Source organism: Patella vulgata, chromosome 4, assembly GCF_932274485.2.
Source record: "Patella vulgata chromosome 4, xgPatVulg1.2, whole genome shotgun sequence".
In the NCBI taxonomy this organism is placed as follows: domain Eukaryota; kingdom Metazoa; phylum Mollusca; class Gastropoda; family Patellidae; genus Patella; species Patella vulgata.
Window position 1 is genome coordinate 62,412,945 of NC_065882.2, and position 12,130 is coordinate 62,425,074.

Sequence of the window (12,130 nt, forward strand, 5' to 3'; positions counted from 1 at the left end):
GAACATGACCCTGGTATTAAATCCACGATAGTGCAGTATACGTATAGTGAATAGACTGACTTGGATTAGTGAATTTTAATGAAAACTTTTAAAATAGTATTGAACTGAGGGCATGTGGAATGGGACGTAAAAGACGGTGTGGATAGGAAAGTCAATTTTTGAAAAATATTCCAGTATTTTGAAAATGTTTGACGTGGATTGTTTCATGAGACATTTTATAAAAGCAGGAAAATCAATTGGAAGAGACAGAAGAAGCGCATGCGATCTGTGAATGTTTTACTCATGCAGAAAAACAAAACCGAAAAGCTGAAAATATACGCTCTAAAAGTCAGGTATTTTCCGAAAAAAGATATATATTTGAAATGCTCATGTTTTCCTAAAATTTCCTCACTAACCGCCTGTCAGTATATATTGGACTAAAGTCCATTATTCATGATCTGTCAATAACTGCTAGAAACAATCCAATGCTTGTTTAATATCTAATGAGATCAAAAGAAAGCACATGCATGTGGCTTCAAGACTGTCTTTATGTCGCTTGAAGCTATAATGATATCGGTCTTTTGTTCATAAATAATAAAATAAAAACAATTAGATTTAACAAATATTTAAAAATGTCCAAAACGTCATCAGCCTCTACAAACGCGATTGGTTAAAAGCACGCGCCAGGAACGTATCATGTAGTGTATAAATAATGAGGGTACAATGCTGGCAGCGCGCGTGCAATGAAACGAGCCTCTTGGTTCAAGGTGTGTCTTCGTTGAGAGTAACGGGACTTGAAGTTTAATAGCAGTGATATTAAGGACAGGGAGTATTATCGGACAAGACAGCTAACATTTCACGTGCAGTAGGATAACTTAGCCGGAAATCTTGAGAAGTAAGTTATTCATTATACCATTCTTTTTAAAGTAATTTTGTAGATTTGCATATATTTAAACTTGCAGTAACACCCAACTTATCTGTTTTATCAAATTTATAATTTCTTGAACAGAAAAAAATGTTTTAAATCAAACATCGGGGAATATTAAAATAGGGTTTTGTAATTTTTCTGTCAAATTATGTACTATAATATGTAATTTCTGTTGTTTTGGTTAACTTAAAAGCACAACATATATTTATTTAATACATTTTCAGATATTATTTGTTTAGATTAATTTTTATAAATTTATTTCACATGTAATATTATTAAAGAGAGAGTTTGTTTGTTTGCTGGTTTGTTATAGGGAATCAAACGGTTGGGGTTGTTGCTTCATAATAACCATATTTTTTACAAGACATTAAATGGTGCTATTTATATTGTATTTGGTTTATTAAGTATTTAATGACGAGATTAATGATTATCGTGCTATTATAGATCTTGTGAGGAAACTCTCTCAAAATACAATACATGTCTAGACTGTGTGGTTCGTTACCTTCAGGAAATTCTTTCTGGCAAATTCTTAACTCAAAATCAAAACGATATAAGACACTGACCATGCAACAAAAAATAAACATTACTTGTTATTTATTAGAATGACTTCAATATTATAGGATTAATAAATAAATTACCAAATTATACTAATGGTTATTCTATTATACGAAGTTCACTTGATGATAAATCAAAGTTTTTGGTTAGAGGAAACTTTATCATAGCTTAGTCATTTCACGCCTTTTCCACATTCAGCTAAACACAAACACACAAATATTGTTTATATTTTATGTTTGGTTACATATTGGTGTAAAATCGGAATGAAAAAACAATTAAGAAGTATTCTTATAGATAAAAGTCAAATGGCAGTTATAAATTTTTTTAAAGTTTTCTTTAATATGACATCTTATTTCCAATTAGAAAGATTTAAAAATGCACCGTCTCAAATTGAAGAATACTACTGTTTACAGTAAATGTAAAGAGAAAAATAACTGTTTTCAACAATAAATACGTATTGCATTGAAATTTATCGAAAGACGTATTGCATTTTATAATTGCGCATTATCCGATTCGATTTATATAAATTAGTCATCGACGTTGCATCGTGTTGGTTTTGCATCCGAGGTTGGAACAGCCATATTTGTTTAGTTTTATGGCATAAACATAAAAAATAACCCTTTAATAGTATTTTTTTATGTTTAAATTTTATTGTATTATTTAATGTTTAAACTAAATCCGTTAGAAATATTGTTTGATTGATGAAGCTTTGTTGAATAGTAACGTATACTTAACAATGAGAGAGGGGTCAATAGAGCGTGTCAGCACGCGACATAGGGCACGTGACACCATGTTTTACACCAGAGTCTCAATCTAAAGCGGTGATGTTTTATCTTTAAGGATAATTTCAACACGATATATTTGATATATACATGCGATTATTGACACTAAGGGAATATTAGACGAATCAGTCGTCGGGATTCGACGGTTCTACCATTGATTGTCGTCATTCTCTGGTTGAAAAGGTAGGCTAGAATATTGGAGAAAAATTCATTGTGTGTAATAAGAGCAATATATTGAAAAATACCCTTATCGTTAATGTAAATCTATTTCAAATAAACGCATATTATATTATAATCACTAAACAAAAGAGCAGTGCATGGTGTACCTTACTTTCTATATTTCAATTTACAAGAATTACACACCTACAACCATCCCAGCCCCAACCCCTACTACAAACCTAAATGCAAAGGAATCACCAAACATTAAATAATTAACGTAATAAAATATCCTATAAATAACCAAAATATGGATTTAATAACAACCAAAAAGATCTTTGCTGAAGAAAAAAAAATTAGTTCCAAAGATTCTTTAAATCGATCAGTTCTAATTTCAGATTTGGCCATTATTAGATTCTATTGGTTTCACACTACTATATCTATCAGCCAGCTCATTTAGCATACTCTGATGCGCCTAATTACATAAAAACAACAATCTTTACACTAAAATAGTACATATTTTTGACTGATCAATCTGCCCCTGATCTTATGATTATTATATATTTAATATTGTCGTTTTCGTATTCAGAATTACCAAATCCATTCTTTTTGAAACAAACCAACTGATAAATAAATAACCTTTTAATAAGTATCTTTTGATATGCGTATTGTCTATTGTTATCTGGTGTTATTACAAGTAGTTAAAAGTGCATTTAAAGCTATACTTGTTACAATTTATGAACAGTTTTAAAATGGTGTGTGTGTTTTGTTTTTGTTGCAGACATAGAATAGATGTTAGTAACAGATGATATCACAGGCATGGCCTCGGAGCGCCACGAAGCGGAGGTACCTCTGTGCGATCCAGCTACCATACCTCTACCATCCGGTGAGAGTCAGTCATCTTATCACCAATGGGATATAAATGATAGTACTCTACCTACGGTAAGTGTATCCACAAAAATAAATGTGTTTTCAAAAGGATTTTGTTTTACTTAACATTTAATGGACTCGTGTATAGAACTAATCTAATGCGTCATTTTTCGACCTACCATAACGAACATGTCCAAAGCCATATGCGCTGAATAAGTTGGTATATTGCATCATGTCCACATCAACCAGATGGATGTTAGTGGCAGCCTCCTTTAACATATTATAAAGGAAAGTTTAATTTCCAACTTGTTTACACCGACGGTGCCATGCAATTTGCTATGGGCGAAACTTTGCCCTACAGTCCAATCTTATTTCGAATTCCATATGTCAATGATTATTTTACGTGCATGCCAATGTGTAAACGGGGACTCGGGTGTTTTTTTGTGACATTCGAGCGACTAGACACGGTTCCTTTCCAGGCTTCCAGGCTGGTTAGCGAACAAGTGTTTGACCTACTGAGTCACCTTAGATATAGAAAAGAATCATTGTTAAGATTAGTTAATAAAATATTTCTTAATTCGTTTCAGTTAACAAAGTTGGACAAATTTCAAATATGGCCGAATGGACACAGTCGTTATGTTTACAACCAGGAACAGGAAGATGCTAAGCGTCACGTGAGTGGATGGGCCATGCGCAATACAAATAATCATAATGCCTTCATCTTGAAAAAATCATGTTTGGGTGTTTTCGTCTGTAATCAAGATTGTTTATTAGAAAACGGAGAAAAAGTTCATCTGAGACCAGCAATATGTGATAAGGCAAGAAGAAAACAAGTTGGTGAGTTTATGCCATTGACTTTTATTGAATAATTTTGGTCTACTATTCACTGATAATATAACAATGTCGTAGATTATTGAAAATACAGAACACTTCTAATATTAATCATGTAGATCGTAGGACTACAATTTTGCGTAGAAAGCGGATTGTACAATGACTATCTCTCAACTAAATTGATACCTCCCTGGGCTGGATAAAGCCAATGTTTGCTTCAAAAATCAGCACGAAAGACGAGACATCCAAAATGACCGTCGCTACCCAAATTTCGATAGCCGATGTCTTGTCTTTTCATGGTGTTATATGAATCGCACAATGGCTATTTGGAAGGTATAACTTTGTGAACCACGTGAAGAGTCCTCATTAGTTGAAATAAAGAGAGAGAGGGAGAGAGGGGGGGGAGGTAACTTCCAGTCGACATAAACTAGGTTATTTCGGGACTAACATATGGTTCAATTTTATTTCAATAATTCGCTTGCGCGTAGGGTCTTTAGAGGGGAAAGCGAAAGGGACCCTACTCACGTACAGTCGGGGAATCGATACCACGCCAGTTGACTCAATGACAGACATAATGATACAACGTGGACATGCTAACCATTCGGCCAACCAACCCCTTACTGAAATTAAGAGTTCTGAGTCTAACTAAATTTTATAATTGAATATGTGTAACATGTCTTTTATTTTATCTTTATAGGAAAAGCTTGTTCAAACCCTAATTGTTTTGGTAAACTGGAATTGCTCGCATGTCGTGGCCATTTTGGTTATCCCGTCACCCACTTCTGGCGTCATGTGAACGGAGCTATTTACTTCCAGGGCAAAGGTCACCACGATCATCCTCGGCCGGAAATAAAATCTGTGGCAGAGAGTCGACGTCACACGAGTACCAATCGTTTGTTTCGACATCAAAAGGTATATAATATTTTGTTTTCTTCAATATACAGGCCATTATTTACCAATGCTCGGTCAATAGTGCGAGGGCTCACTAAATAGGAGGTCCCGGATTCCATCCCGCTGTTAGTCTAGAAAGTTCCTCCGAAACATGTCTAGTGTTCGGGTGCGACGAAAGATTGTCTTCATTAGTGAGGTCGCTAAACCCCATTTCATTTCATTTGCCGCATTATAGCAAGAGTAAAGTTTAATTGCCGCCAGTCCACCAGTACTGAATAATGGATTTTACTTTATAGTATCCACAATGAAAGACGATACATTATTTCATCTATTTTTGATTTCTTTTGTTAATCGCTGGTGCAATGTTTTTTTTTTTAATTTTTGCAGACTTTTCTTGGTGACAGAAAGCGACATATGACTCCTCATAATTCTGAAATCCCATCTAAATATCTCATCAAAACAACTGGTAAGTCACATATTATGTCAATTAGTGATTTTAAAAAAGATATATAAGGGCTTAAAATATGGACGAAACACTCTTTTAAATTAAATTATGGGGAATGGAAGGGGCGTGGTAATTTTAAAAAGTAAAACGGTTAGTTGGACAAAGAATAAAAAACGTTCATATGAAACTTTAAAACTACAGATGACATTAAGATCTTTATTCAAATTTTATTGTAATGTATTTGAAATAACTTTGGATTTTGTATTGCAGGCGACGATGTGCTGTGTTCATGTCCACCATTTGAGTGTGTTTGTGGAACAAATCGGAGGTACAAAGATTTTTTACCAACATGTGATATGTTTAAAGATACCTTCCAGCCACCCGCCGCCATTACACAGATCAACATTAGTAATAATTATAATCCACAGCCAACACTTGATTTTACAATCCATGGTTACGATTACCACAGAAACCGCCTTGGCTACCATAGTACACCACCATCATTGTATTCTGATCCAACACGAGGTTGTGTTCCGTTGCCTCAGCAAAGCAGTGTGCCATCTTACGGTTATCAACCACAGCCTGCAATCGAAAATGATTCGATAAGAAATGAAAGTGTGACTGATTGTCTTCACAACAACCAAACTTTACCCGATCTCTACGATTCGTTATTTAGTGGTAGTGCCCGATTCCAAGACTTAAATGATGGTGATAATTACAAATTTAATAATCTGGTTTTAAAACCGGAACCGGAAGTCAACCAGTCATCATGTTCGCGGACCAGATCTGGCCAGTCAAATTGTTCTCCTTTGACATCATTTATAAAACCATCGATACACAGACAAGTGCCCGACGTGTACGATCATTTAACAATGCCATCTGTAAATTTAGACTCCTTAGATTTGGACTATGGCTCAATCACTAATTGTTCTACCGACTCAAAGTGTGTTAGCTCAATTCAGTCATCGTCTCCGCGTCGATTTGAAGAATTAAAACCGGCATCAAACGGAAGTAAACTAACTTCTGGCAATGACATTCCAAAAACTGCCTTTGATGTAATGGACGTTCAAAATACGCTAAGGCGGGACGCGGATATTCCCTGGATACGGTTTAGAGATTCAAACCCGTCGACGTCATTAGTTAACGAACAGGCCCATAATCAAACTATTCCTATGAACGATTGCCGTAATTCCGTTTGTCAGCCGGCTGATACCCAGCAACGATACGCTCGTTACCATGGTGATTATTATCAACACATGGCAAATCAGAGAGATGCGCTTCGCAACCATAGTATAAATATAACTTTAACTTATAAATAAAATAATTATCAAAATACATCTTCAAGTATTATTTCTTCTAGTCAAATTACATAACGTATATGCTGCAAATTTTTTAATGATTATATCAGTGCCTTATGAAAGATGCTATTGGTTTTTTTTTTGGTTTTTTTTGATTATGTGCATCATACCCGGTGCTCACTATAGCCACTCGGCTAAATCTATTTGTTAAGGCCAAGTCAATTTTTGTCAAGGTTGCTGAGATGTAAATAAGGTTAGGGCACGTGATTGTTAACGGGATTGTGGGTTAGGATTAGGGTAAGCATTGGGGCTAGGTCCAGGTTTGGGGTAAGGCTTGGGATTAGCGCCGGCAATGTATACATCTCGTGACCTATGACGAAAAATTGAGCTGGCCTTATCATTTAGCACTAACCATAGCCACTACCAATAAAATATTCGGGATTGTAATAAATATCATTATTTGCAAATTCTTGTTAATAAAATTCTCCAACTTGTAGAGAATGGTTAATCTCTGTGTATTTATATTAAATTTTTGTTATAAATTATTATTTATCATTCATATATTCAACGAAATACCCGAAAGTTGCTCAACTATGATTAACGAAAAAGATAAGCCAAAAGAGTTTATTTTGCTTATCGGAGTGCCTTGTTAGTTCATTATACATTTTATAAAATACATTTTCTTCCAGTTTTATGCTGTTTTAAATTACAAGTCTAGTCGTCAAATATTTGTCCCATGACAAGTGCAATATATTTACAAGATGTCCAAAAGAAAGTGCATTATATTTACATCGTTTTACACTTTTGTGTAATTTTATTTATATTTTGTCGATGTTTATTGACTTATATTAAAGATGTTGTGTTGATCATTTTGGCTTTGTTTTTTATTACCCCATCGGCCCAAAAAGTTAATGTCGTCACATTTGTCCGTATTGGTCATTTTTGATTTCTTCACATAAGTTTATTGCTGGATTATAACGAAATTTTGTAGATATTTTACTCGGATGGGGATTATAGTAATTACGTCTGCAATTTGTTCCAATGAAGTTGCGTGCCCCCCACAGGCGAGGCACGGACACAGGTCAAATTTATTTGGCCTTAAGATTCTACTTTGCAATTAGGTAGGAATCATCCTATAGGTGATCAAGATAATTTGTCAAATTGAAAGGGCTGGATCTTATAGGGGTGAAGCTGAAAGATGTACCCCAGCGGAGTAAATGTAAGGATTTTTGATGTATTCCCTAAAAGCGATTTCTGGATTTTGAAAAGAAAATTGTGCGGTTGATATTATTAAGATCAAATTACATGAAAGCTGGACTTCAACTAAATTTGATAACTATTTGATGAAGACAATTTGGTATATACATTGTGATGCATTTTTGACTTTTACTGGATACACTTCCGCCAAAAAAATGGCTGCTATCTTCAACTCAGAATACCCCCCCAAACCATGCGCACAATGGCTGCTATATTCAACCCAGTATATATACATACTTCCAAAATCAAATAACTTTTAGTATTTAGTAATTCCTTTTGAATCTTAAATAAAATGATTTTGTTCATAACTAGGATTACGATTATTATACCAATGAAGGGACCATTAACGTTATTGTAATTGCACTATATAGTTTTGTAATATTATACGAACTTAAATTATCTGATGAGGGCCGCGGTGGCTCACTAACCTAGAGGTCCGGCGTTCGATCTCTGCGTTAGCCGAGAAAGTTCATTGGGATTTTCCAGCGTGGTTCGTCCTTGTCATTGGTGTAGGACAGTGTCCCTGGCAAGGGACAACGCATAGTCGTTCGGATGGGACGTAAACCCGAGGTATCGTTTACACATTGGCGTGCACGTAAAAGATCCATTGGCAGTTGGAATTCGATTTAAAAGTAGGTAGGCCGTAGCTCCGCTGACGGGCAAAATTTAGCTCATAGCTCAATGTATATGACCTATGCTCGTCTTCATTAGCCCAGTCGGGACAAAACAGTAGGACGTTAAACCCCATTGAATTTCCTTTAAATTATATGAGAAAAGTATCCGACCCAGATATATTCCAGTGAGTAAAACAAGCAATATGTGAAAGTTTATAGATAATTCCATGTGGTTTTCTGAAGTTCTGTGTGGATCAGAAGAACAGTGCACGGCGACAAGTTCCTAAACTGACGTGTTCAATGTGACAATAGAATTAAGGAGCGAAAAATGAGTTTCAGGCAAATACCCGGTGTGGCTCCGGTCCTTGTGTGGATCTCAAGCGAAGCGAATCAGTTATGGTGACCCAATGTTCAAAAGATTACGCAGAACAGTAGGACGTGAAAACCCATTTCATTTCGTTTCATTTACAAAAGATTGAGGCATATACAATGTGAGTGGGTATACACCATATCATGTCCATGTATTTATTTTACTAATTGTCAATAATATACACCATATTTATTTTACTAATTGTCAATATACACACCATATTTATTTTACTAATTGTCATATTTATTTTACTAATTGTCAATATATACACCATATTTATTTTACTAATTGTTAATGACGTACTTAAAATTCAAGTCTGTTCACTTTTTGAAAGAATTATTTTAACAGCCAGTGACAATTCGCCTCTTGCTGAACTAATTCTTTCTCTGGGAACTGAAACATCCTGCCTTAGTGATATGCCAACCCCTAAAAGTAATTCTTTCGGGTCGATATTTAAGAAATTCGTGAAAATTATTGTAGAAGTTCTATCAAGAGCTTAGTGAAAGAGAAACAAAATGTTAAACTGAAACCATTTAGTACCTGGTTTACTGTATATACTGTAGTTATCATCCGTAAAGATTAAAGGAGGCAAGTCGCTCACTCATTTATCAACCCCAGTCTCGACTTGTTGGTCAATTTAAATCAATATTGCTAATGTTATCTTACCGTGAAAATATGGGTTTCTGATATTTATGACAAAATGAAATTTTAAAATTGACACGCGAATCGCGTGCCAGAATGCTTTCGAACGTTATTTGTAATCAAGCGACTCGATGAACGGGGCTAAACATATCCCATAGCAGAATACGGTGTAGACTGAAATAACTGTACGGCAAAGGCTGTCATTCAATTTGAACTCTTCGCGTATTTCGCTGAACATAACTGATTAGAAAGCACAGTAAAAACAAAAACGATTGAATAAAATCAGTTTATATACATTCATATTGCATTATCATATGCGTTGCGACCTATTTGTGCCCATTTCTAGTTGCCAAAGAATAAAGATTTATTAGCTCCTTTAACACCGATCACCTGCTCAACATTGTGAGATTAATTAATGTTACATATTCCATTGAAAATAAATATATTAATTACAGTATAGATCCTAAAGGCCAATCAAATTTTTGTCTTCAAGGTATAGAAATTATACTTTTACTTTAAACAGTCGTGGGTGAGACAGTGGCTCGCTAATTAAACAGGTCCCGGTTTCACCCCCGGTGTTGACCGAGAAAGTCTCTCTGAGTTTTCTGGTGTGTTTACCTATTGTCAGTGGTGCAGGAGGGTTGGGGCTGGCAAAAACAGGGTCTAATCGTTCAGATAGGATGAAAAACTCATGTACACATTGGCGTGCACGTAAAAGAACCATTGCCAACTGGAATTCGAAGTAAGAGTAGGTCGTAGCGCCACTTTCCGGGCACAATTACACTCATTGCACCCTGCACTGTATGTCGCAAGCCCGACTTCTTTATCCCATTATGACTATTTTGCATTTTCAAACACATTACTCAGACAACATGCATGCTTCACATTCATGGGCGTGGATTTGATGAGGGGGGGGGGGGCTTAGAATCGGAAGGGGGGGGGCGAATAGGTCTCTCCCCCCCTCTCATGATTTTGATCGCCAGGCTATCTAACCACTGCCTTGGGTCTCGCCACAGACACTGATCTTCACGATATCTTCCTCCTTAATTGTAGGTAGTCAATTTTTCCATATCGTCATCAAATTACCCCTAGTTACAGCTTCCAATAAAGTAGCACTGGTTTCAATAAAGTAGCACTCGTACAGTAAACTGTTCGTAATTATTATTTTGGTTTGGTAATGAAATGTTACAGGTTCCAGGGTTCGTCCGCCCCCCCCCCTTGTTCCCATCTATATATGGATAGAACTAAAATCATTAGACAAATCTAGATTATATAATAAAATAAGATCGATTCATTCCATTCTTCCTTACGTAGCCTTTCAATTCAAATTGTAGTTTCTTTTAAAACAATATCAACCTCTATATTTTTTCAATAAAGTAATGTTTATATATATTTAAAAAAAATATAAGGGGATGAAGGATTGATAATAGCCTAAGTTGATCGATTAAGGGTTTTTGAACGATATCCCCACCATCTAATTTCTTAGTAATATATGAGTGTCCCAGTTGATTCGTTACTTATTTTAATCAAAAGAATGTGACCATTTTATTGAAATGATAGCTTGAAGGTCGCTTTATTCTACTCTAATATGTCCGACGTGACGTTAAATCCCGCCTGCATTAATTCCTTTGGCGCGTGCCAACATGACAATTATTGACCAATCAATTTACAGCTAATAAGACAACCATTGTTAGGTGACATCTTTAATAAGATATCCGTCTTTAACAATGATTGTTATTGGCTTAATCTTAGTTTTCCCGCTGGCTATTACAGTATGTCATGTTTACTGACACTATAAGCCAATTCCGTCACTTATAATGACTGCCTGGCAGTTGACGTCCTTGTATATACCGGTTTCCAGTCTATTCACAACGAAAATATCAAATTCCAAAGTTCTAATTGAAATGAAGACAGAAAACAAGGCGGTTATTGAAAATGTTGTGGGTTTTTCTCAAATTTTAAAAATAATTCGGGGCAGTTTCTACCGTTTACCTCAATAGTATAATAATCTACTAAAGGGAATTTCGTCTCTCGTTGTATTTGTGTTTCATAATACATGTTGAACAAATAAAAATTTCAACAGATAGATTAAATGTGGTTATTGAATACAATGGCATTGTTCTATTATTTAGAACAATTTCAAATATTAGAGTTAGGTCCAAACTACTTGACATTAAGGTGAAGTGTGGATTGTTGAGGTTTTCAATAAGAGTTATACTCATGAATATTCAGTGCAACTACCGTCGGTTGAAGATTAAAATAGGATAGAAAATAATAGTCTATCATTTTTGTATTGTATTCCTTTAACAAAACACATGTATTATGATCTGAAATCTATCCAAATAGACGATAATCTAATTCTAATTCACATATTAATGCATGCCGACCGTGGCCATGTAGAATCTAATTTGTAAATTAATGCGGACATGCTTTGCAGCTTATAGTCATGTGACACTTCTAACTGCGGTACTGCAAGACAACGGTGGGGATATTAAGTACGTCAGACCCGAAC

At 35.2% G+C, this 12,130-nt stretch overlaps 1 protein-coding gene across 1 annotated transcript; it reads left to right on the forward strand.

Annotated features, from left to right (window-relative positions):
• Positions 1-745: 745 nt before the first annotated feature.
• Positions 746-7,520, forward strand: LOC126817507 (uncharacterized). Its single transcript, XM_050544521.2, has 6 exons — positions 746-874; positions 3,182-3,342; positions 3,858-4,107; positions 4,799-5,013; positions 5,380-5,458; positions 5,708-7,520. Exons 2-6 carry the CDS (start codon positions 3,193-3,195, stop codon positions 6,754-6,756), a joined length of 1,743 nt encoding a protein of 580 aa, XP_050400478.1. The 5' UTR covers positions 746-874; positions 3,182-3,192; the 3' UTR covers positions 6,757-7,520.
• The last annotated feature ends 4,610 nt before the right edge of the window (positions 7,521-12,130 follow it).

Excerpts from the sequence above, each read along its gene's own strand:
- LOC126817507 (XM_050544521.2), top strand. The coding sequence starts at position 3,193 with ATGTTAGTAACAGATGATATCACAGGCATGGCCTCGGAGCGCCACGAA. Across the intron at positions 3,343-3,857 it reads ATGATAGTACTCTACCTACG|TTAACAAAGTTGGACAAATT; the intron begins GTAAGTGTATCC and ends AATTCGTTTCAG. Across the intron at positions 5,014-5,379 it reads GTTTGTTTCGACATCAAAAG|ACTTTTCTTGGTGACAGAAA; the intron begins GTATATAATATT and ends TAATTTTTGCAG.